This window comes from Colletotrichum siamense (assembly GCF_013390195.1).
Source record: "Colletotrichum siamense strain Cg363 chromosome Unknown KSG_Cg363_contig07, whole genome shotgun sequence".
NCBI lineage: Eukaryota > Fungi > Ascomycota > Sordariomycetes > Glomerellales > Glomerellaceae > Colletotrichum > Colletotrichum siamense.
Window position 1 is genome coordinate 962,938 of NW_023501020.1, and position 23,955 is coordinate 986,892.

The 23,955-nt window shown below is 54.6% G+C and overlaps 9 protein-coding genes across 9 annotated transcripts; 4 read left to right on the forward strand and 5 right to left on the reverse strand.

Moving 5' to 3' along the window:
* Nucleotides 1-329: 329 nt before the first annotated feature.
* CGCS363_v010587 (uncharacterized protein) lies at nt 330-704 on the forward strand (the record flags this gene model as incomplete). The annotated part of the gene is made up of 1 exon (XM_036642436.1): nt 330-704. One exon carries the CDS (start codon nt 330-332, stop codon nt 702-704), a length of 375 nt encoding a protein of 124 aa, XP_036491351.1.
* Nucleotides 705-859: 155 nt separating this feature from the next.
* On the reverse strand, nt 860-1,485 carry CGCS363_v010588 (uncharacterized protein; the record flags this gene model as incomplete). The annotated part of the gene is made up of 2 exons (XM_036642437.1): nt 860-1,261; nt 1,318-1,485. The coding sequence occupies 2 exons, from the start codon at nt 1,483-1,485 to the stop codon at nt 860-862; spliced, it is 570 nt and encodes a 189-aa protein (XP_036491354.1).
* Nucleotides 1,486-3,427: 1,942 nt separating this feature from the next.
* CGCS363_v010589 (ENTH domain-containing protein) lies at nt 3,428-5,145 on the reverse strand (the record flags this gene model as incomplete). The annotated part of the gene is made up of 4 exons (XM_036642438.1): nt 3,428-4,793; nt 4,845-4,924; nt 4,973-5,004; nt 5,064-5,145. The coding sequence occupies 4 exons, from the start codon at nt 5,143-5,145 to the stop codon at nt 3,428-3,430; spliced, it is 1,560 nt and encodes a 519-aa protein (XP_036491355.1).
* A 2,897-nt stretch (nt 5,146-8,042) lies between these two features.
* Nucleotides 8,043-8,992, forward strand: CGCS363_v010590 (Peptidyl-prolyl cis-trans isomerase; the record flags this gene model as incomplete). The annotated part of the gene is made up of 5 exons (XM_036642439.1): nt 8,043-8,059; nt 8,151-8,218; nt 8,423-8,592; nt 8,646-8,752; nt 8,806-8,992. 5 exons carry the CDS (start codon nt 8,043-8,045, stop codon nt 8,990-8,992), a joined length of 549 nt encoding a protein of 182 aa, XP_036491988.1.
* A 505-nt stretch (nt 8,993-9,497) lies between these two features.
* rpc6 (putative DNA-directed RNA polymerase III subunit rpc6) lies at nt 9,498-10,769 on the reverse strand (the record flags this gene model as incomplete). The annotated part of the gene is made up of 2 exons (XM_036642440.1): nt 9,498-10,416; nt 10,486-10,769. The coding sequence occupies 2 exons, from the start codon at nt 10,767-10,769 to the stop codon at nt 9,498-9,500; spliced, it is 1,203 nt and encodes a 400-aa protein (XP_036491987.1).
* Nucleotides 10,770-12,620: 1,851 nt separating this feature from the next.
* CGCS363_v010592 (uncharacterized protein) lies at nt 12,621-13,226 on the forward strand (the record flags this gene model as incomplete). Its single annotated transcript, XM_036642441.1, has 2 exons — nt 12,621-12,809; nt 12,873-13,226. 2 exons carry the CDS (start codon nt 12,621-12,623, stop codon nt 13,224-13,226), a joined length of 543 nt encoding a protein of 180 aa, XP_036492102.1.
* Nucleotides 13,227-14,544: 1,318 nt separating this feature from the next.
* On the forward strand, nt 14,545-18,754 carry Anks3 (Ankyrin repeat and SAM domain-containing protein 3; the record flags this gene model as incomplete). The annotated part of the gene is made up of 3 exons (XM_036642442.1): nt 14,545-17,573; nt 17,621-17,972; nt 18,017-18,754. The coding sequence occupies 3 exons, from the start codon at nt 14,545-14,547 to the stop codon at nt 18,752-18,754; spliced, it is 4,119 nt and encodes a 1,372-aa protein (XP_036491989.1).
* Nucleotides 18,755-18,948: 194 nt separating this feature from the next.
* On the reverse strand, nt 18,949-20,696 carry P450-1-1 (Cytochrome P450 monooygenase 1; the record flags this gene model as incomplete). The annotated part of the gene is made up of 5 exons (XM_036642443.1): nt 18,949-19,412; nt 19,467-20,069; nt 20,123-20,191; nt 20,267-20,369; nt 20,415-20,696. The coding sequence occupies 5 exons, from the start codon at nt 20,694-20,696 to the stop codon at nt 18,949-18,951; spliced, it is 1,521 nt and encodes a 506-aa protein (XP_036491984.1).
* Nucleotides 20,697-21,927: 1,231 nt separating this feature from the next.
* On the reverse strand, nt 21,928-22,447 carry rodA (Rodlet protein; the record flags this gene model as incomplete). The annotated part of the gene is made up of 3 exons (XM_036642444.1): nt 21,928-21,984; nt 22,039-22,106; nt 22,156-22,447. The coding sequence occupies 3 exons, from the start codon at nt 22,445-22,447 to the stop codon at nt 21,928-21,930; spliced, it is 417 nt and encodes a 138-aa protein (XP_036491983.1).
* Nucleotides 22,448-23,955: the final 1,508 nt, after the last annotated feature.

The window sequence follows — 23,955 nt, forward strand, 5'->3', positions numbered from 1 at the left end:
CCGTTTGCTCGGCTTTTTTCCAGGATTAGTTTCAACCGCATCACTTTGCATATAACAAGAAGCTCTTTTCCCGGGTTTATTTTTCATTTTTATTAAATGACGGGCATCAATCCCGCATGTTCCTGAACGCCGTCGTAACAAAGTGCCAAACCAAAATCTATCTACGCAGTAGACATTACCCATTTCCCGAGTGTACCCAATCTCGCAAAGCAATCTGAATTATCCCAAACCCCAATTTTTGTGTTTCCAATCAAGCCTTCCTAGAAGCAGCCCTCATAAGACTCTTCTTCCTCTCCTGCTCCAAAAGCCCCAGATCCCACCACCCATCAATGAAATGCATAATCGTCCGCCTCTTCGACTTGACCCTCTCCAAAGGTGATTTCGGAGTAGTAGGCGAGAGCGAACCCCCCTTGTCCTTGGGCGACGCCGGCGACAACAAGCCCAAGCCCCCCTTATCCTTAGTAGACACCGGAGACAACAGTCCCCGGAAACCCTTCTCCTTGGGAGAAGGAGCAGCAGCAGCAACAGGCGAGACCGTCTCGGGCAGCACAGGCAACGGCTGCACCGCCACCCGTCCCTCGACAATCTTCACCTTCCGAACCGGCGCCGTGGGAGGCGGCGGGAACGACGGCCTCTGGGCGAACGACCCCAGCGGCTTGACGAACTCCCTCTGGTGCTCCGAGTCGGAGTCCGAAGAGGAGTAATCATCGTACACACGGGTCTTCTTCCCCAGCGCCGCGGTCCCCAATGCCGTCGCCGCCCTGCCCCCTCCCCCGCGCACCTCCCTGACCGGGGGCGGGGGGAAGTAGACAGGCGCAGCGGCGGCATTGTAGCAGCCGCGCCCCTCACGGCCGCACCTTCAGTTCTCAATGTCCTTCGGGGCGGAGACGACCTTGAGGCGGCGCCAGAGGCAGACGGCGGTGATGGCGGAGAAGGCGAAGAGCACGCACAGCGCGATGGAGAGGCCCCAGACGGCCTTGACGGCGTAGCAGGTGCGTTGGTCGGCGCCGACCCAGATGAAGTAGTTGAGGGTGGAGGAGGCGCCCGAGTTGGCGATGACGGAGGTCATGAAGGTGGCGGTGCTGCCGGAGGAGGGGAGGGCGGCGCAGTTGAGGTAGGAGAGGGGCTTGCCGAGGGTGCAGGCGACGACGATGACGGCGACGAGCAGCATGGAGTCGAGCGCCGTTGCGAGGAGGAGCGGGAGGAGGGAGTCGTAGTAGAGGATGTAGGAGATGACGATGTAGAGGGTTGCGATGCAGGACTTTTGGTGGTGGTGTTAGTGGGCGGAGAGCCATGGTGAGGGAGAAGAGGACTTACAACTACCAGAGTCCCGATCAAGACGCTCGGGCTCGAGGCGTCGGCGGCGTTGATCTCGGAGATGAAGTTGCTCGTCATGCCGATGATGGCAATCAGGCTGGCGAACTGCATCGCGCGCATGGCGGTGAAGGTGTGCCCGAGGGCGCCGAGCTGCGGGGCCGAAGGCATCTTGCGGAGGGAGGCCGGGGTGACGAGGGAGAGCTTCGGGCGTTGGTGGAGGGCCGTGCGGGTCGGGAAACGGCGCGGCGGGAAGGGGATGCAGGCGGCGGCGGCGGAGGGGGTTGAGGAGGTAATTTTGAAGGTGTTTGGTGAAAGTCGCGTTGTGTTGCGACTTATGATGATGTGTGAAAAAAAGTGAAAAGACTTGTTTGAAATGACTGAGATTGTTTTCGTGAGGTGCGTTTTCGGCGTCTTGACGAAAGAGAGAGTCGTTGGCTGTTGTGTCGAGTCTTTGCTTCGTTTCGATTCGTTCTTCGTGAATGAAAGATGGTTGATAAGTGTCGAAGGAAAATCCGAATTGAAACCGAGAGACCCAGAGATAGGAAATTGACCTAGGAAAGAGAGTCAAGGAAAAAAAGAGAGAGAAAAAGGAAAAAGAAAGAAGACCTTGTTCTGTGATGATTGTTTGATGCTGATGATGAGAGGAGAGAAGAGACTGGCTGACTCCGGATGGCATCAGTCTGCTTTATACATCTTGGACATCGACACTCGATCACTCAAGACCTCAGGCCCAGACTCCCCAGCCTTGCTTGTTGATGCGGTGGTGTGTTGGTGCATGCATTGTTGTTCGTTGCCCCAACAGGCCGGCGTTGCTAATTCCAGCAGACGCGTTCTAGCCTCTCTTGACTTCAAGAGATGGATCCCAGACCCGTGCCGTACGGTACCTGCATACGCAGAATAGACGGGGACCTTGGACCGGACCACAGACGACCCTGCGGTGCCCTGCGCGGACGAAGTGCAGTTCGGCTAGGTATGATGAGCCGCCGGGATGGACCAATGAGATGCCCGGACCGGGGGTGCGGTGCGGCGCTTAGCGGTGGAGAGAACTGAGAGAAGGTTGGACAAGCGACGCGGTTACGACGGCCACCTACATTGCCTACCCTACCTTGAAATTTCAATCCATGACGCCAAATCTATGGATGTCTTGGTATCCGAGCAAAAATAAGGAAAGATAACGGGTCGCCCTGGTGGAGAGGTATTAGGCGCGTCCAATGGCACGTCGAATCAGCCATGGGCCACACCACCACCGCGTCTGTTTCGACCACTGCAGCCAGACAGCCGGGGTTGATTGGGTCTGCTTGCACCCGGCGACTATGGCCTCGGCCTAGCATTGACTTTCGGTGGAGTCATGATCTTCGGACCTGCCTCTCTGCCCGGCTCTGCAAAGATAAAGGGCCGTCATCGAGGCCGCTGTGGGACCACGGGCTGGAGGCTGAGGCGCCTGTTCATACAGCCCATCGCGAATGCAACGATTCAACACCTGAAACGGCCTGGCGGCTGGCGGCCCGGCCGCATGTCTTAGCTGGGGAATGGTTCATTCAGAAGGCCTCTTTCCTGGCCCGTTGGGACTGATGTATGCAGCCAAGATTAGATGGGAGGTGGTGTCCTTCGTAGAGCCTCATGCCCGGGAAGCCAGCCATTGGCTCCGAGTAGGCAACGCGTTGCTTTGATCGGCTTGCTCTATGTTGGGAACTTGCATTGAAAGGCTCATGGATGAACGTGTTGGTGGTCTGGACTTGGTTCGATCGTCTCCCCACCTGCATCGGAGTGTGGGCGCATGAGGCTGCTTGTCGGCCGCAGAGGCTGTGAGGTCCTGTAATTGTAATGCCCGAGTCAACAAACGCATGAGTCTCTAGACGCGTTAGATATGGGCTGCTTTCCTGCCCGGTGATGTCACAATGTGAAAAGTCAGGAGACGAATGGATCGGTAGTGATTCGCTTTGAAATTCAGTTAGATGTTCATATGTTGCAGTCTTTTGCGCGCCAGTACGCCCTGTCTAGCAGCCTACCAGCATGTTGCCTTCTTCACCTCACCTGGCGCCCTCTCTTCTTCAACAAAGGCCAGGTGCCGCGAAAAGACTTTTCTCCCCGTCTCCGTCATTATACTTGCTTAACCAAGCAAGTCGTCCAGGCCATGGTTGCCGCCAGAGGAAGACCCGGCAGCAGGCTTGGGAGTAGAGGAAGCTGCCGCGGGGGCTCCCCAGATACCAGCACTGCTCTTCTCCTTGGCGAGCTGTCCCATGGCAGGGCCAGCAGTGGGAGTGCTCGTCTTCTTTACACCGACGCTAGCCTGAGACCAGAGGGCACCGAAAGCATCGCCTCCAGCAGCTGCGGGCTTGGCAGCAGGAGTCGACGCAGGCTTCGACGCAGCCATGGGGGAAGCGGCGCCAAACGAGCCTCCCGTGTTTTGGGCGACAGCTCCGGACTGGACAGAGCCAAAGTAGTTGGGTCCTGAGGGCTGGTAGCCAGAGGGCTTGGGGGCCTGAGCCGCAGGCGACGCCACAGCAGGAGTGCTGAAGGCAGAGTAGTTGGCGCCGCTCGGGGCTGGGGACATGGACGACATGCTGACCATGTTGCCGATGTTGGCCTGCTGCGGCGCAGATACAGGCTGAGGGGCGGCAAAGGTAGTGGCAGAGGTAGCGGTCATGACGGGAGGGGACAGAGGTGTAGCTGAGGCGGCAGCAGGGGCAGGGGTGGCGGACTGGAAATCGTCGAACTCGTCGTCGTCATTAGCGGCGGCGGGAGCTGCGGACAGAGAAGCCAAGCCGGAGCCATTGGAAGCTGTCGGCGCAACGGGGGCCGGCATCGAGGATGGCGCCGGGTCGTCAAAGGAGAAGAGGTCAACTTCCGGCTCCTTCTTCTTGGGGGGCTCGGCCTTGGGTGCGGCCGCACGCTCGGGTCTCTTGGACCGAGACGCCGAGGAGCTGGCTGCTGGCCTGTCGGCAGGGTCGTCAAACTCATCGTACTCCTCAAACTTGTCGCCGTGTGCCTGTGTCCTTCCGTAGTCGTTGCTCTCCTGTCCACCAAAGCCGCCACCGTCGCCGTAGACACCTCCAGAGTATCCGCCGTAGCCACCCGACTCGCTGCCGAAACCGCCGTATCGACTGCCGCTGCCGCTCGAGAAACCTCCACCAAGACCCATGCCACCCTCAACACCAGTGTACTTGTTCTTGGTCGCGCGCGCCTTCTTGCGCTCCGATCGGATTCGTTCGACGTCGCCCAGGAGCTCGGCCAGCTCCTTGGCGCGGTTTCGCACATTGATTCCCTGGTCCTTGCCGTTCTGGTCGATGAAGTGAAACTGGCGCAGCATCTTGAGCAGTGTGATGTGGCCACGGGCGTCGTCAATGACACGCTCGGAGCCATGCTTGATGAGGAATTCGAGAAGCTGGAGGGCCTTGTAGATTTGTCGCCACTCCTCGGCGGACTTTTCTGTGAATCGGCGGTAAATCATGGGCATGATCTCGTTGAGTGTAGCGCTTGAGGACGTTAGCGGCGCGTACTGGGGTGGGTTGATTGTGGTGATGTACTAATTGAAGGTGCCGTTCGCGATCTCCTGCATGATGCTGGAGGATGCGCCCCAAGGTTCGTTGTTGGTGGCTTCGCGAACCTGTACATGTCAGATGGCGTTTGCCATTGTCCCGTTGATGCCACAAACCTTGGCCTCCATTTCTGTGTAGTTCATGACAGCTAGTAGACGGTCAGTACCTGAGTTCTAGGGGCATCGAGATCGGGATAGCTGTCTTTACCATTTTGGACCTTGCGGACACCGGCCTTGACGTCGTACAGGGTCAGGTTGGAGACCTGGTCTTTGAGCTGGTTCCAATCCATGGCGGCGGAAGTAGCAGCAGCGAATAAGGAGATTGACGATGGCAACAGAGAGCTGGCAGACGGCGCTGTCGAAATGCAAGATGTTTCCCCTGGTGTCCTTTGTGACGACGTTTCAAAGCGAGATGCGCGGCTGCAAGCAGTCCTGGCCACCCTGGAACTTTCAGGCTCAGGCTCAGGTCGGCCTCGGACGGCGCGGCGGCAGGGGGGTACGTACCTCGATTAATTGGCAGTGGTCCTTCCAATGAGATTGAATCAGCCTGAGGAGGGAAAAGGAAAGGGGCGACGGGCCGGAATCACGTGTGATGAGGTAAGCAATCATCCGCGGGAAAGAGCATTGAGGAAGGCGCAGATTGGAAAGAGGGAAGGAAGCAGCTCTCCCCCAGTCAGGCCGACGGGGATGTTGCGTCGGAAAAGCTGCGGTTTGGCTGAGGTGCAGCTCGATCCGGAACAGCCAGTGTTTCTCGACGCGTTATTCTCAGGACATATTGCGTGTTTTTGCTCAATTAGGTTTCAGCTCCTTCCAATTCGATGATGAGGAAGAAGAGGAGATGACAGTGCAGAATCAGAGTTCTTGCCTCAAAGGCTGCGGCAGGTTGCAGGGCGGACACGAACTGACAGCTGAAGGAAGAGCTGCGGCACCGCGTCTCGAGCTTAGCAGGAGCTGTCGTGGCTTCCTTCCCGCTGCCGGCAGAGCTCCGAGTGCCCACAGCGAGCTGCCACCTGACGCTAAGACCGTGCCCAGTGCTTGCCATCTGTCAGCTGCCAGCTACCAGCTGCCATCTGCCAAGCTGAGACTCGTCCTTCTCGTTGGCCGTCGTTCCTCAGGCTGCCCGCGCTGGCGTGCCGTGCCGTCGGTCCCTGACCTCACCAAAACTTTTTTCCCCGGGAGCACCACGTAGAAAGACAGATTCTTCTCCATCAGCAGCATCAGGTCTTCGTCTCTGGTTCCTGTGTATCACCAATCTCCATCTCTTCGCTTCTGTACCTGTACCATTTTTCAAACGTGTAGTCCTGCTCATTGAGGTATGTGGAATGGTTCTTTTCGTCGTCTCGCAGCGTTTTCTCCTCAAAGCTCCCATTTGCACATGAAAGCTCGCAAGCACACAAAATTCAGAGCACTACGGAGCTGGCCAGACGGCTAAGGCGGTTTATGCAAGTCGACTGAACTGTCAGATTCAAGTCTGTGGCTTTTCCTCCAGCTCCCCCAGCTCCTTCGTCTTGCACATCTGGCCCCCGGCCTGAGCTTCCCAAGCTGGCCGGCATCTTGGATAGCTCCAAGCATGGCTGGCTGGCTAGGTACACCGGCGGTGACAGCAATAGCAGTAGCAGCGGCAGCAGACCAGACAGAGAGAGGGAGGCATGCCCTCCGGGCAACATGACACAGACGCCGAGACGGACGAATGGTGCAATCGCCTCCTCATTGCCATTGTCGATGCCGATTCACTCTCTTCCCGGCTCGGCTTGTCTGTCCTATCGCGTCGTCTTGTCTCGTCATGGTCTGTCCACCGCTGTTGCTGCTGTGCCATCCACCCCGTCTGCAGACCTGGAGGTACAATGCGAATGCGCAGTCCGCAGTCCGCAGCTCACCGCGTCCAACCCCATCCCCGCTTCTCAGTCCTAGACCCAAGATTCCACGAGGTTCCGAAAGTTGAAGGGTGTCCAGGGCAACGTGGGCCAGTGGGGGACGGTGACTTGGCCAACGAGTCCCAGCACCTGGTCTGTCGACCGCGACTGGACGTGGAGTTCCCAGCTTGCTGTCTCTGTCTTTCCCCTCCCCTGCCCTCTGTCGCTCCAATAGGCATTGCCTTTGGGGTTTTGACGTGCATCCGCCTGCTTGAACCTGTACGGCGCCGGGGTACCAATGGCTCTGCTGGCTGGCTGGGTGAGCTCTGCCCGAGACGAGGTATTTGCCTCTGTGTCTTTGTTGAGCTCGGCCTCCCAGCGAGAGTTCATCCAGGTACCGGGCCGGATGCCAAGCTGCTGGCAGCGCGTTGCAGGTACATCCGCTGCTGGCCGATGAGACGAGTATCTCGTTTGGGCGCCTTGCGGTCTGGCTGCAGACTCAGAGCAATTCAGTCGGCCAATGCTTCAAAGTACCTCCGCAGCTATGTTTTTGCTGGGTAATTGATCACGGTCCTCCTCGTCTGCGGGAATGGTTGAGCTCTGCCACTTTCCCTGTCTGCAGCTTCTCTCTGTCTTCCTCGCTGAACTAAGCCGATTGGGGCAGTGAGGGGTGGTGATCTGATGAAGTCATTCCCCTCAATGCTCGGCCAGCTCTTGGACACCGGCCACCCAGCAGACCGAGTCCAGACTCGAAGCTGAGGCAAAGGAGAAGCGAGGAAGAAGAAAAACAACCCGAGCAGCAGCCGGTCAACATGACGGAGGTGCCGCCTCACTCCCGTCACGACCCAATTGCCCCTCGTTCCTTCCCTTTTCTTTCCGTCCGTTCCCTCCCTCACCCCCGCCGCCGCCGCCACGTCCCTTCCTGCCTTCCACCCCCGTCGCAACCACGACGTCAAGCACACAAAGTGGAGGTACCTACCGCCGAAGATTGGCAGGTACTCCCTGCCTTGTACCTTTTCCCAGTGATCTCAGCAACAGCTGACTTCACGTGACTGGATACGCCCCTCTTTGCCCCTCTTCTGCGCTCTCTGATTGGCTGTTTCGGCACCCGCAGTGGGGAGCTCCTGCGCTAACAATAAACCCCTCCACCAGCTGTTGAAAAAATGAGACCAACCCTTTTGCGACCCCTCCTACCCCGCCATAACCTCGCCTGCTTCTCCGTTTCACCCTCGCCCTTTTCTCGACCTTCCACCCTCATCAAACCTCTCTGTGCAACTCCTCTGTCTGCATCTACCACCAAGCCATCCGTCAGATTCTTCTCAGCATCCAACATCATGTCTGGTCCCCAGGTGTAAGTTATCTCGCCCTCGACGATGCCTTTGCGATGCTCTACACAAGCATCGCAAGCTGTCAATGACGCCATACTAATGCTGTTGCTGCAGTTACTTCGACATCGAGTGGGAGGGTCCCATCCTCGACGCCTCCAACAAGCCTACTAAGGACGTCCAGGGTAAGAGCTCCCTTCTTCCATCAGATCCCATCATGAACCGTCATCGTTCCTTCTTTGGGAGTCGCGGACATCTCAATGCTTCACCCCAAAGCACTGTCCGCGCCGTCAAATCACCCCACCTCAGCCCAAACTTTGCTTCCCCCAACCCCTCGGCAACGACCCCGCTGCTGTTAATCGAGCTCTGCTGACCAACTCCATCAACAGTCCAGAACGGCCGCGTCACCTTCAACCTCTTCTACGACGTTGTCCCCAAGACCGCCGAGAACTTCCGTGCTCTCTGCACTGGTGAGAAGGGCTTCGGCTACCAGGGCTCTTCCTTCCACCGCATCATCCCCGAGTTCATGCTCCAGGGTGGTGACTTCACCCGTGGCAACGTACGTCTCCTTCCCCATCTCCAAAAGCGAGACAGTTAGCTCACACTTCACAGGGCACCGGTGGCAAGTCCATCTACGGCGAGAAGTTCGCCGACGAGAACTTCCAGCTCAAGCACGACAAGCCCGGTCTGCTTTCCATGGCCAACGCCGGCCCCAACACGTAAGCTTTCTTTCGTTCACTCATCCTCCGAACCCAGTCTAACAGTCTTCTAGCAACGGCTCCCAGTTCTTCGTCACCACCGTCGTCACCTCTTGGCTCAACGGCCGCCACGTCGTCTTCGGCGAGGTTGCCGACGACCAGTCCCTGAAGATCGTCAAGGCTCTTGAGGCCACTGGCTCTTCTTCCGGCACCGTCCGCTACGGCAAGCGCCCCACCATCGTCGCCTCTGGCCAGTTGTAAACTGCCCCTCGCTCGTGCTTTGTACGTTTAGGTCCAACTCTGCCAGTTAGTAGCATCGAGAGAAGCGGAAGCTAGCAGGGGAAGATGGAGGATTTGGTGAAAACTTGGGAAAACGCGCCGTCGCGCGTCTTGGCGTAGACCAGCATCACTGTTGATAGTTAGCAAGCCAAGACAAAAGTTGCTGCCACCTGTCTGTCACCATGTCTACTGTGATTCGTGAATGTCATCAACACCCATAAGCACTTGTCAACCGCTTTAGCCAATTGCCCAATTACCATGTCAAATACAGGATGGTATATTCCACAGTCAGCCCGACTGCCAAAACTATTCCGCTTGGGAGGATTAAAAAATTCTACCTCTGAACCCGTACCGCCCGTGTGTCCTCTTTTTGTGCCAACGCCAATGCAATGCTGCCGTGATGCGAAATCAGTCCCAAAAAGCCTAGCTACCTCCCCTCCAGCCCACAGAAGCGTCTTTTCCTTCTTCTCTTTTTCTTCACCCTGGATCACTCCAACCCCAACCACCGCTGGAAATACACGCAATTGCTCGCGTTGACCGGCCCGCCCTCCTCGCAGAGCTCAAACACGGGACACCGCCCGCACGGCGCCTCCGTGAACCCGTTGACGCGCGGCTCCGGCCCGCCCTCGTCGGCGCCGCCCTCCTGCCGACCCGCCCAGCCCTGCAGGCTCTGCCGCGGCGCCCTGCAGACGCGGTAGCCCGTCCGCCCGGCCACGCGGACGGGCTCGACGAGGCCGTCGAAGACGAGCACGTCGATCAGCTTCTGCACGTCCTCCTCACCGAGGATCGTGTCGGTGGTGATGCCCGTCTGCGAGATGAAGCGCGCGATCTCGCGCACCGTGGGGTACTCCTTGAAGCCGGCCGGCAGGGGGAGCAGCGCGGGCTCGCGCTTGGGTGGGGGCTGCTGCACGGCGGGCGAGGAGGAGGAGGCGGCGGTCTTATCGTCGCTGTCGCCGCCGGAGATTTCGCCCGCGGAGCGCTTTTTGCCCTTGTTGTCGAGGCCGCCCTTGAGCACGCCCTTTTTGGGCACGGCGGTGCGGGTCGCGGAGGAGGAGGAGGCGCCGGTGCTGTGGTAGGTGCTCTTGCGCTTGATCTGGTCGAAGATGACGCGCTGCAGGTCCTCGATGAAGGCCTCGTCGAAGGCGGAGTCGGTGAACCAGGGCCCGCCGGTGGCGCGCTCCGAGGGGCGCATGGAGGCCTTGATGAACATGCGCTTGTTGGGGTGCTCGACGTTTTTGAAGGGGGCGATGAGGCCCTTGCCCTGGAGCTGTTTGAGGGCCGTCTTGAGGACGGAGTCGTGCATGTTGAGGCGGTGCTGGATTGTCTTGGACCAGATGCCGTCGCCGCCTGCCTCGTCGATCGCGCCGTAGACCATGCGCTGTTCGTCGGTCGAGCAGAGTTTGTACCTGGAGAGGAAGGGGTGTTAGTTATAGGCCTTGGTGAGGCAAGGAGAAGGGCGTGGGAGAGGAACTTACTTCTCTGCATCCTCCATGGAGCGCCATCGCCAGGCGAGGCCCGTCTGGGAGGAGACGGCGATGAGGAGGCGGTCATTTGTGAGGCTCTGGAGGACCTTGAGGAGGGTGACGGTGTCGCGGTTGGGGATGATTTCGAAGTCGAGGATGTCGTACTGGCTGAAGAGGTGGTTCTCGTCGCCGGCCTTCTGGAAGGCGTCGTAGAGCGTCTCCTTCCAGACCTCGAGCTTGGAGTCGGTGCTCGAGGTCGTGGCGGCGGGGGAGGGGGCCGCTGGGGTCGTAGCCATTGCGACGGCCGGGTTTTGTGTGTATTCGTGTGGCGATCGCTGGTTTATTCGAGCGTGTCGGTTTGAGGGGTGTTAGAAGAAGGTATGCTCGTGGGTATTCGGAGAGAGTTCCTGGCGAGAGGACGAAAGTCGAACGGAGATTCGTGGTGGGGGTGCTCTTTTTCCTCGTGGATTTTTTTTTTCGCCTGGGGGAAGGAATCCGGCTGGCGTCGTATGCGCCAAAGAGGTTTGCGGTCGGAAAGGTTCGTTGAGTGGAATTGCTACATTTGCGAATGGACTAACAGGCTAAAGCGAAAAATGAGCTCGAGGTCACGGATCGAAAAGCATTGGGCGGTTTGGGGGTGGTGCAGCTGCAGCTTGGTGGCTGGCTTTCGGGTTGGGGAGCGTGAGATTTGGGCGAGGTGACTTGGGTCGGCGACGATGCTGCAGTGGGAGGGATTGGATTTTGGAGGCGCATCAGAGGTCAGGTCCGTTCGGCGGCAACTCCCAGTGCTGCGGCGGGCAGCTGCGGCAGACGGCAGTTAAAAAAAAAAAAAAAAAAAAAAAGAATTGCCCCGCAGTGTCTGGAAAGGGTCTTCCACTCAATTGCAGGTCCGTCTTCAGCCTTGCATTGGTGCCGGATGAACTGCGGGAAGGGGAATGGACGCTGGGGGAGGCCTGTTTTGGGGGTGGAGATACGTACCGGCTTGGTGGAGTTGAAGGGGAGATCAACACCAGGAAAGACGACTTTCTTCTTGCAGTCCTTGGGATGATGAACAATTGAAGTACAAACGCAATCAATTCGATTTGGTCGATTTCCGTGTCCTGTGTTAAGATCGAGAGGGACAAGCTGACTATAGGAAGCCTCTTTTAACCGTGTAGCTATGCCCCAATGAGTCACGACTGAAGCCGCTCAAGGTTCATGTAAGCCGAGTCATCCTCCCCCGAATAACGACGCCATGGCTGTGCTCTTACATCTATGACAGCTCGTTCCTCATTTCTGGAAACGCCTCTTTCTTTTCGCGCACTTGATAGCAAATGCCCAAAATGTTGACTTATTCTCCGAAAGAAGTTTTTGAAGAGAGACAAAAACTTTCTTTTTTTCCTTCTTACGTTTGTAATACTTTCGAGTAAGTTACGGCTTGCGGGCACATTGTGCTGACTGCCGAATGACTCCAACGGCAACATTTATGAGGGCCAGGATAGACTGAGAGAGAAATCTCTATGATCAGCTCATGGGGTATTCTACATGCACTGCAATACCTAATACTGATTGACAGTTTAGACAGAAATTAAGCTATCTCTTTTCTTTGGCGGCCATGTAACAATCATGCTATGGTGCCGAACGTGACTTTTCCACCTTTTAAGTACTGGTGTTTTTGCGTTTGGAATAGCTAGCCGTATTAGTCACGGGCTTGTCTGGATGACTTCATAACAGCATGGAGCATCCATAATTGGGGAGGGCTTCAAAACGACAGGCTGAATAAATAACTGGGGGCACCTCCTCTTTTCTTGTGAGTATTGGCTGAGTTGCGGAACAGGGGACAATGTCATTTCTGAATTGAATCAAGCCCAAAATGCAATAGCACAGGGCAAATGAACCTCTCTTTGTCACATTTGAGCACGAACTGGCAATTACTTCTCAGTTTCCCCATGCGGAAGTGCTGCTCCGACGTCTCTATGGAGATCTCGGGAGCCAAGGACGGTATCTCGCGGCATTTCTCTCGGGATTTTCAAGGTCTCAGGACCACTGGTGCATAAAATAGGACATTGTTCGTGGATTTGAGACAGTTCCTTCCCCAAGACATCAACACATTCTCGACAACAGGTTTTCACGTTGACTTTAACTCCAAAGTTCCAACCACCGCGACCATGCAGCTTAGTTTCTCCAACATCATTCTCGGCGTCATGCCAGCCCTGGCTCTCCTCCCCGGCGTCGAAGCTCAATCCGCCCGCTCAATGGGCTTCATCGGCTGCTCTATGGCCGAGAACGTCGCCCAGGGCTACGTCGCCGTCGGCGGCACCCGCATGTGGGGACCATACGGCACCGGCGGCGCCGTCGTCCAGTCTTGGACCGACACCAACTCGGCCTCCTGGCAATCTTTCGACCGCCAGGCCGCGTAGAACGGCAAGCCCTCCGCTGTGTGGGTGCAGATTTGCATCTTCTCGCAGAACGGCGCCACCTACGACGAGGTCAAGAAGCTCATCGCCAACGCGCGCCAGCACGCCGCGCCCGGGGCGGAGATCTTCATCACGGGCCAACCGATGTACGACGCTGGGCAGACGTGCTTCCTTGCGGGACAGGGAGGCCCGGAGTTGACTGATAATCTTGCCAAGAGGGCTAGTGAGGATGCGTCGCTGAATGCCACATACGGAGGGACGTTCCGCCTGCACAATGGAGAAGTTGCGGACGGATGTCATGCGAATACCGTGGGACAGCAGTCTTTGGGACGCCAGGCTATTGGGTTCTGGGGTTGAGGTTGACAATTTGACGGATGACGTGCAGGGGACTGATGAGATCGCATGCGAGGACCTCGCACTTACATCATGCAGGCCCGAGGCATCATCCAATGCAACGATAGTTTAGGGCGAATCTTTGGGAAACTAGTCACACTCCTTACCATAAAGTATTAAAATATACGCCTCAATGAACATATTCATCTGACTGCTCATGGAACCCCGAGCTTGACGGTCTTGAGGACCATATGACTGCACCACGATGCGTTCGGACAACCGCTAGCGAGATCTGGTAATTTTCTCGAAAGTCGTGCGTACAACTGAGAAGCCTAACAGTAGAATCCAGATGCGATGTTCTGCCTGTCGATTATAGACGCCCAGACCAAGTCAGAGAAAGGTTTAGAAGCCAGCACCGCGTTCAAACACATCGCAAGTCAGGTTATCAACACTGTCTTAGAGAAACCTACTGTGGACGTTCCAAATATCAGACAGAAAACTTCACAGATCGCACAATCGTAAGTTCTCATCGTTCGAAAGATGTGCAATGGAGCGTTGCTGGCCGCTTGTGAATAAGGCCAACGTCGGCATAATCCTATCCGATGCCCGGACCCCCTGCACCGGCCGTCTGCCGATGCGGCCGGGATCCATAGCGGCCCCACTCACATGGAAATCTCTTCGCATCGTTGCCCGCTCATGCTACTTAAATGACTCAACCTCGGCTGAGTGCAACAACAAATGGCAGATCACCAGATCTGCCCGGCTAGCTCAATCGGTAGAGCGTGAGACTCTTAATCTCAAGGTTGTGGGTTCGACCCCCACGTCGGGCTCAATTCCCGTCCGCGATTGCGCGTTCTCTTTTTGGCTTTTTGAGGTCGGCCCTGCCATTGACGCGATCAGATCACCTCTGCGACTGTCAACTCCTCCCTCAAGCTTTGCAGTCATACTTCCCCAAGTGCTCTCAAGGTCTCACGTCAGCTCCTTATAGAGACAGTATTAAGTCCAGTTTTGCCTTACTGCTGAAATCAACACTGCAAGCATTCATGGATAGTGATGTTTCTGCGTGATCTGCCTGCTGACCCTGATTGGCTGATTCAGTTGAGACTAATGCCGACAAACGCCAACGGCAAGAGCTTGAGACTATCAATTTAATGTCGATCCAATCATTACCATGCAAGTCAGCTCCTTGATTCAGCTGTCACGCTGTGATGACACGAGAATCCTCTCCGCAGCGGGGACTCGCCACGTCGCTGCTGTAATATTTCCAGTCTTCTTCACGTTTCACTGAATCAAATAACACCACCAAACAAGAGTTGGTAAAACCAAGGGAGCCAAGCCAGAGATGTTTCTCAGCCCATATTGCAGCCTCATCGCACTATGCCTCTCGGGCGGTGTCGCGGCGGACGGCTGGGACGACTTCACCAACAATCTTGCCTCGGACCTCGCTCCCATCATATCCCTTTTCGGAGAGCAGGCGACGAAGCAATACCTCAGCGAGAGCATCACGTGGCTGGACTACTTCATTTTCGCCATGGCGCCCATCGGCATCCTCACCGCGCTGGTGTCCGCGATCCGCGTCTGCGGCAGCCCTTCCCTCAAAGCCTTCATCGGCAGAGCAAAAGAAGCAGCGGGCAACGTGGAGGCCGAGCTGCTCTCGTCCACGAGCAGGAACGTGTGCGAACTGTACAATGGCGGTGGCATCGAGCGCATTATCGGTCGTCCAAAGATCCTCGAGGTTGTGCTCGATCGGAAAGTGGATGACGAAGAATTTACCAGGGAGGGGGGGTCGGCGGGCATCTACACCTTCGCTGACTACGTGAGGAATGAAAATCACCGTCAAGAGTGGAGGCCATGGCCTCATCACGAGAGCACAGAGCCGTCAAAGGGTGATGGGCCAAAGATGACTGAAGAGTATGGGCCGAATCTTTCCCACAATGTCAGCATCAAGCGCTTGGATGATTGGTGGTTCAGACTCGTGGGAGTGATCGGGTTTGTGTTGCAAGTAGGTGTGTTGATCTATGCAGCCACGGCAACCTACTACCTTCGGTTGGAAAAGGACGGAGAGCAGCCACCATCGTATGCTTGTCCGATGGTCATTGTGGGAACCGTTCTGGTTTGCGGAGGAGTGTTCTTCTGCGCTGTCCTGGTGGGAGAGAGCACCGAAGAAGAGATTTACCAACGCGAACGGAATCTATCAGAGAGGTCCTCTCTGTACTGGTTGCAACCGGCTCAAGTGCACGGTGATCAGACATTTGAACCATTCTGCTACGCGGATGTGGGGGGTGTCGGCTCCCTCAATCGACACATTACCTCACGGAAGAAGCAGAGCGCCCCTTCAGAGCTTTCTGTATGGCTCGTCGTCGGGTCTAGCGTTTCTGGATTTGTTCTACAATTTGTCGGCCTCCGCGGGACACACTCGTCGATTTCGTTGGCCCAGCTCGGGGCAGCCCTGATCATGAGCATGCTGAGGGCTGGTCTTCGCACGCAGAGACTGGACTCGCAGGGCAATCGACTTTCAGAGCAAGAAATCAGTGCGATGATGATCTCATCAGATACGCTCAAGGGCCATGAGCTAGACTGGCTGGCCCTGCACATAGGTCAGGAGGAGGCCAGAGAGGGGATGGACTGTAGAGCTTCAAGCATTGAAAAGGGCGGGCGAACGTGGCGGCTCTGTGGCTTGGATATTCCATGGCCTCGTGAGAAGGACATTGAGAAAGCCTCGCGACCGGGTGAAACAAACAGCAAACGACGGTCCTACTCGTGGTTGTTTTTCGGTGCTACGACAGCCGGTGAGAGAATCACATACCAACCATCGGAAACAAATTCTGGTGGAATTGGACACAAGCCTTCTGAATCAGCAGAACCCCAAGGCAGGGCGGACTGCGCCAACAGGATTCTGGCCTACCGTCGAACCCTGACCCGACTCACGGAACCAACGACTGCGAAACTCGATCTGGCTGTTTTGACGCGTCACTTCTCCAACGAAATGGTTGCCGTGCGAGAAACGGCAAGACAGCTTGTCCTGGCGATTGAGTCAGTTGCCAACAGCGTCTGTTCGTCGTCGACGGCGATCATCATGGAGGAATGGCGTTCGAAACACAACGACTTGTATTGCGCCATGAACTGCGGCGTCTCTCCTCGTGCTGGAAATCAGATTGCCAAGGTCTTGCTTCACCTTCACCGCGGTGGCCAAGATTCCCATTGGAGGCTCGAAGGCAAAGAAATCATGGAGGCCATGCTAGGACTCTGGACGTGGTCTCTGATTTCAGAATCAGCAAGGAGCCACTCTCAGCTGAAAGTAACGCGAAGAAGGATAGTGTCGAGTGTCAAACACCCGGAAGAAGTGGGCTACTACAAATGGTTCAGAAGTGCTGCTGGACGCCCCATGAAGCACACTTTGAAAGGGCTGAATACAGAGTTTGGCCCCTCTACATTGTGGCTCAACGAGGAAGGTAAACTCAGAAACGCAACGCCGACGCCAACGGGAAATAGCGAAATTTCCAAAGGTCCATTGAATCAACTGTTTGGATGGTTCAGCGGAGAACCGCTGCACCTATCATCCTCTTCGGAGCAGTCCGAAATCGACGTCTTTACCCTACCTACGACTTCGGACCTGCTCTCACTTTGCGCCCAGGAGATCCTGGGCACTTTTGTGAAAAGCATCCTGGACCTGGTAAAGAGCATCGGGGAAGTTGAGGTGGACGGCACTGCAGACAACGTTTGCTTGAGGAGCCGCCTGGCATCAGAGTTGGTGGAGGCGATCGAGAAAAGTGGCTTGGCGTCTCGCGATGATGCCCTGCTTTGCGTTCTGCCTCCAATAGTGCGCCGAGAATTTGATGCCCAGCGCACGCCGTTGTGGTTCGCTGCTGGGATCGGCCATGAAGGGATGGTAATCGAGGCACTTGGCCAGATCACCGACCGCCATGGATATAACCTCCCTTCCCTGGCTGGCCCTCTTCTTCAAGCAGCATCGAAGGGTCGCGACGGCATCGTCAGGCTCTTGCTGCAGCATGGAGCAGACCCCAACGTCGCAGATGCATCAGGAACGACACCACTGTGCCAGGCTTCCGAGAATGGCCACGAGCAAGTCGTCAGGGTACTGCTCGAGTTTGGAGAGGTAAATCCAAATGTCACGGATCCGTGTGGGAGAACCCCGCTCTGGCATGCGGCGAATAATGGGCACGAACTCGTTGTAATGGCATTGCTCGAACAAGGCGCGAGGCCCGAGAAGGGTGCCAGTGCTCACGGAACGCCGCTCCAAAGAGCAATTCATAACGGTCACGACTTGGTAGTCAGAGAATTTCACGCTCATAGCGAGGGCAAAGAAATGGGCTATATCGGGGGAGGAAGGAACTGGGTCAACGATGAAATGTAGGCTTATAGAAGAGTCTGGCTTTGCAATGGCTAACGCGACAAAGGATGGAGGGACCTGCTGAACAATACGAAAAGGCCTGTAAAAGCTTCCTCGATTACGTATCTCCGAATAAATTCGAAGACGGGAAAGAACTCGATGACAAAGACGCCATCAAGATTGCTCTTCTCGGGCAAGGCGTTGATAGCGAAAAGCTGCGGACGCATGGTTCAGGTCTGGACCAATACATCTTCGACAAGCAGAACTTCACGAATGAGAGTCCTTCGGGAAAGGGTTTACGTTGGGAGGCAACATTGATATCTCTCATTCACCAATATGGCCCGAAGGCGAAAATCTATGTCGCCCAAGTCACCAACGAGCGCCGAGTCCATCCACGAGACGCGGACCAAATTGTTGAGGTCAGTCAGTATCATCTGCCCTTTGACAAATGCTGACCAGGCAGGCCATTGAGTACGCAATTGAGTCCTGGAATGTTGACATCATCGTCCTGCCCTTTGGGTTCGCGTCGGTCAATCGTATGATGATGAAGCCCCTGGCCGAGACTCGGAAAATGAACAAGCAAACGATCGTAATTGCTGCTGCTACAACTAACGGGTTCAACTCAGTCAGAGGATACCCGGCCACCAGTCCCCACGTCATTGCAATACATGCGGTTGATGGCCAGGGGAGACATTGCGGTCTTGCTCCGTCCCCGAAAGCTGGCGACTACAACTTCTCTGTGGTCGGCGCGGGGTTGAAAGCCCCTTGGACTAATAAAGAGACAGGAAAGAAACTCGTTAATGGTAACACGTATACGGCAGGGATTGCAGCGGGTATCGCAGCTTCTTTCCTCCACTTTTTGAGGATATCACTCATCCAGGACGAGCCCAAACTCAATCTGAGCCCTGAGGACCACATGTGGCTTCGATCCACGGACGGCATGCGAGAGATGCTACATTTGATGTCGACTCCGATTGATGGATACAATTTTCTGACGCCGTGGGCAGTATTCAGCAAGAACATCAAGAACAGCAAGAACGTCGAGAACAGCAAGAGCGTCGAGAACAGCAAGAACGTCGAGAACAGCAAGCGAGAACGAATCCTTGACATCATCAAGATGACAGTTGATAAAAAACGAGGGAGGGTGTTACGGATGCCAGAACCCAGCGCCGAGAGCAGTCGCAGCTCGTCATGTGACTGAGACGAGCACCTACACATGATAGATGGTAGGACGCAAAGAGGAAAAGAAGCGAAAGACGCCGCACGCAAAGCATATTGTTGGAAAACTGCAGCTAGAAACCATAAAACATGCGTTCGACGGAAACAGCGTTGGGCAATATCGTACAAAGGTACTTCTTATTTGGTTCTAGATAGCGACCAGTTGAGAGACTCAATTCAATCATTATCGAACGAAACACCTTCATCAAAGCGCAAGGCGTCCAAGTCAATCTCCTCCTTGCGTCGCTTGAACACGATCAACATGCTAGGATCAATAAACGAGTTGACGCCAATGATGGTTGGCTTGAACCCGCGTTCATTCCCCAATTTCCAATCGTACTTCAGAAGCAAGTGGCATAAGGCTATCTTGATTTCGTGTCCGGCGAAGAAGCGCCCCGGACAAGAATACACTCCGTAGCCGAAGCCGAGATGCTCCGGAGTTAGGGTGATGAGCTGGGCTTTGCTCTCGCCCCCGGACTGTTCTCGAAGTCGCTTGAAGCGAGATATATCGAACCTGTCGGGATCAGGGTAGACCTGGGGTTCCATCATATTGCAGCAGTGGGTACAAAGGCGATCGCCTCTTCGAATTCTGGTGCCGTCGGGGAGTGTGACGTCTTTGACCGCGACTCGACGTAGTGTTACTAATAAACTTGGTTAAACACGAATGCTGTATGGCTTCCCATGGACCAACTTACACAAAGAGGTTGGCGAGATTCTCTGAGATTCTTTGATGGTGCTGTCCAATAGCTTCATGTGGTTTAGTGCTGTCTTGGACCAGCCTTCAGCTTGCAAGACCTCGACCATCTCCTGGCGCAGAGGCTTGATAATCTCCTGATGCTCCGCCAAAAGCAACAGAACTCGACCCAGCAGGTCGTACGTCGTGTGTATCGCGACGAACGAAATCATCAACTGAAACGCGACCGGATCGTACTGCGTTCCCTGCGACTCGGCCTCAGCCCACTCGATGGTATCGTTGAATACAGGTACTGGCTTGCCAGCTAATTTGGCCGCCTCTTTGACCTTGCGACGGCTTTCGATAACGGGAAGTAGTATCCCCTCCGCCTCTGCGATGAAGGCCCGTACCTGTTGACAAGATGGATCGAGTAAGTTGGCTAGCGGTCTTAGAACCCATGGCAGCATGTTAAGCTTGGCTGCAGCGGCAAAGCTGGTCGTTGTGAACTCTCTGGTAATCCTAAGCCATTTCTCGTTGCGGCAAATGTCGGACCCAAGGAACACTCGCGAAGATAGGCGAGCAACGAGCTCCAATAACGCGTCCTTAGCTGGTATCTCTCTCCATCCTGAAAAGTCATCAGATGACGGGCCTCATGTTGTAAGGGGGGCTGTATCCTACCAGGGCGACTGCCGAAAATAAATTCGGTTGTGAAAGAGGCCTCTGAGGATAGGGGTTCGATAATTGTGTCTATACGGTTGTCATTAGTTTCTTGGAGATTCTCTTCAGAGGGCCTAGGCTGGAGGCTGAATAAGCCTGACGTACTCGTGTATTGTGTCAACTGCTTCCGTGCCACAGATTGGAGAATGTGTGCTGGATGCTTCACAATTCCAAAGGCAGCAAAGCCTGGCAGATGACGATGGAATTCCTCCTCCAGTTAGCTGCTAATCCTCCCCCGTGACAGAGGGCTTACCTTTGTGATGGCTTCTCGGAAGTCTAGATCTGTCAGGTTACGTAGATACGCGGCATAGTCAGGGGGAAGAACCGTCACTTCGCCTAGGTCCGTAGGCATTCGAAAGGGCTGGCTTGGATGTCTTTCTACCTCCTTTTTGAGCGTTGACATGCCGTTCTTCATAAAGTCAAATCTGCTCTTGACTCGACGGAATGTAGCCAGGATCCAGTATGTAACCAGCACGAGCACAACCACTGCAAGGTAGGAAAAAGGCCACTCGGGCGGAGTTGTGGAAGTCGCCATGTTGAAATTGGCTCGCAGAAATTCATTTACAAACGACTGCTGGGGATCTTTAAGATGCCCAAACTGGAATCGTTTAGCGTGCTAAATACGAGATGAAGAAATTTCTTATAGGGCTGGTCATTATACCACTCCGATTCGTTTCGGGGAACGGACCGGAAATATGGTTATGTGCGCTCCGTCTTCACGACAAAAAATATCCTACAGCATCAGCAGGTGACCCACCCGAGCCTCCCGACGTGAAGGTTTGTATTCGTGATCAAAAAAAATGCATCGAAGCCACTGGGTATTTATGGTTGTCTGCGATACTTTGCGGTAGAGGTATTTTGTAGGCGAGTACGCCAAACTCTCTACTTTCACTACAGAAACCGTACAAAGTAAGATCCCGGAACTGGGGATGCGTAGAGATGCGATTGGATGCAATAGAGTTAAATAAAGAATACGGTCTTGTACGCAGCACGTGCTTATCGCTTGCCAAACATCAATCGCACGGTCCCGGATCCATGGATAGAAATATGCACGATGAAGGTATCTATCCTATGAAGTGACGGCACCCATGCTTTGCATAGAGTTTTCGGCACGTCAACTCGGCCGACGGGACAGCTTGGCAACCATAATTGATATCAATTTGATTTGCGACAATCGCAGGCGGTCGTATTTCCTGAAGCAGCCCAACGCAGTGCATATGCCCTGCGAAGAAGTTCTGTTGCTTGTTGCGAGGCTGTCGCAATGATTTGTCGGCGAGGATGTGGAAAACACCGCGGCAGATAGGTAATCAAAAGGCTTGCATTGCTCGTATGCATCGGCCGCGTGGCAGCATCTAGGTTTAGATTACCACGGATTCACACCATCAAGTCTTTGATTTTTACAATCCCGATACCGCATCATCAACTTTCTTGTATTTTCTAGCTGCAAACTTCCAGGCAAAGAAACATGGATCACATGAAATCGGAAGCGGATAGCGTCACCAGGTTGGCAGTGTTATTCATATGCAAGACGACTGGGCTGCGTTATTTGCTTTGCATCAATACGAATTCTACGCCGAGGTCTTGCAACGAAAGACTTGGGTAAAGCATAAGTATATTGAAAAGCCAAGCAAAGCTAGACTTCAGCCGCGAATTGAAGTTTACATCACACCCGAGATCCTCGCCCACACTTCCTTCTGCCTAAACATGTCTGCAACCAGACTGGCACTCTTTCGAATGCTGCGATCTGCATGTATCCGGTTGGTATCTTACAAAAGACCAGAGATGGGGATGCAGGGGAGCTGGACAGCAACGAGGCCGGAAGCCTTTGACATATTTGTCAGATGGTGCTTCTCATATATATCGCAGTGACTACTCACAGTGTTGCCGTCGGTCTTGCAGCAGGCGACGCTCTGCTTGCACTGACTGTTCAGGAGGTCGTTGGCAACTGGCAGATGTCAGTATGTATCAAGTAACAGGATTAGCAAAGAGCTCACTGCCAACTCCGATGGAGGAGCATCCATCAGTGAGCTTCAGGCCACCGTTGCCAAGGACACCGCCCAGGATACCGGACAGGATTCCAGATCCAGAGTTGTCGTTGTTGTTGGTGCTGGCATCGACCTGGTTGCAGCAGTTGACGCTGAGGTCCTTGCCGCAGATGTTCTGAGCATCAGCGACGGTGAGATCGTCGGTTCTCTTGGCGAGGGCCTCCTTGGCAGTGTTGCCGGGAGCGGCGGCGACGGTGAGAGCCATGGCAAGGGCAGAGACGGTGGCAGCGGAGAAACGCATTTTGAAAGATAGAATTGTTCTGGGAAGGTGTTTCTGAAAAGAAGGTGAATTAGAAGGATCAAGAAGGATCTGGGTGATTGTAAGAAATGTGTAAGATGATTGAATGAGATTGTTGTGTGATGAGGAGGAAGAGAATCTGGTTCTGGAAGGAGCAACAGCCAGATTTTATAGATTTCGAAATAGATAAAAGTGACACTATTGAGGCATCATCTCGATGTGATAATGCTCGAGCGACATTCCAGCGAGGAGGTCCAGCGAGGAGGTCCAGCGAGGAGGTCCATCGAGGAGGTCCAACACCTAGAGATGTCTTGGAATGAACATGATCGTCGTCTCCATCAACGGACGCATGCGTCTTCTCATCGACTGTAGCTCATTGTGACAGAAGATTTGCGGAGGGTATCCATCGCCCGTACCCATCTAGTAAGCCGGTGCGAGGCAGCATTCAAGCACTATTACGACAGGAGTGTTGTTTCCTATTTCACTCACTTGACTCCATTCCAAGCACTGGCGTTCTCAGAACGACCATACCAGAGAAACCCCTTGAGATGTAGATCACATATCAAATCGACGTCTGTTTTCTTTTACACCTGTAGCTACTGAATTAAAATCAATATTTATCGAATTCCATATCATAGCGCAGGGGTTGGCACCGAATTCTGCCTCGCCTTTCCAATATCCATGCATTGACCGGAATAAGGCACAGTAGCCGGATGACCAGCACATCGGTATTCCCCACGATCGCAACGCGAACAGACTGAAGATCATAGACGGAACCTCTCAACGCAACTTAGCAGATCACTTTTGCGAAAGAACCTCCCACCAGTAGTTTCTCAGCTGAGAGGAGAAGCGGGGCAAGACAGAGGCAAGGGGCGAGATGCCGCTAGAGCTCGGCCTTCACTAGGATCTTTTATGTCTCAGATCCACAAGTAGTAACGAATGTCAGAGGGCTCCTGAAGGCCAAGTCCGGTAGCCGTTGGATACCGTCCCTGCCATTATTGCATTAGCTGCGTAGGCCAGTAGCGCTAAAAAGCTGTTGAGACCGGATTGAGCTTGTGGCATGATCGTTCAATACCAATTGGAGAGAACGTTATCCTTGCAGGCCCGGCAGATGAAGGCAATCCGGGGGATGACTCCGTCGAATTTGCCGAGAAATCATTCCTCGAATTCCAACCTCTATCTCGACGCCGTGCTCAAGGTGTGAAGACATGACTTGTTAATGTAGTTCTCTCCACAATGCAGTTGCGTAAGCGATGACACAGGAAGTTTGAGTAGGGTTTCCTTACTAATTACAGTAGCTATAGTAAGTGCTACAAGATTCTGGGTATAGCAAAAATTGTTGGTCGAAATGATCCATCAACTAGGCTCTTGGGGTTCGTATCAACATGCGTAGGTTCGGAGACTTTTACACAAAAACAGGCCATCTAATAAAATGCGATTAAGTCGCATTATTATCTCGTTGACGGAACACATTCAGACTTCATCCTTCACCCAGACAACGAAAGAATGTT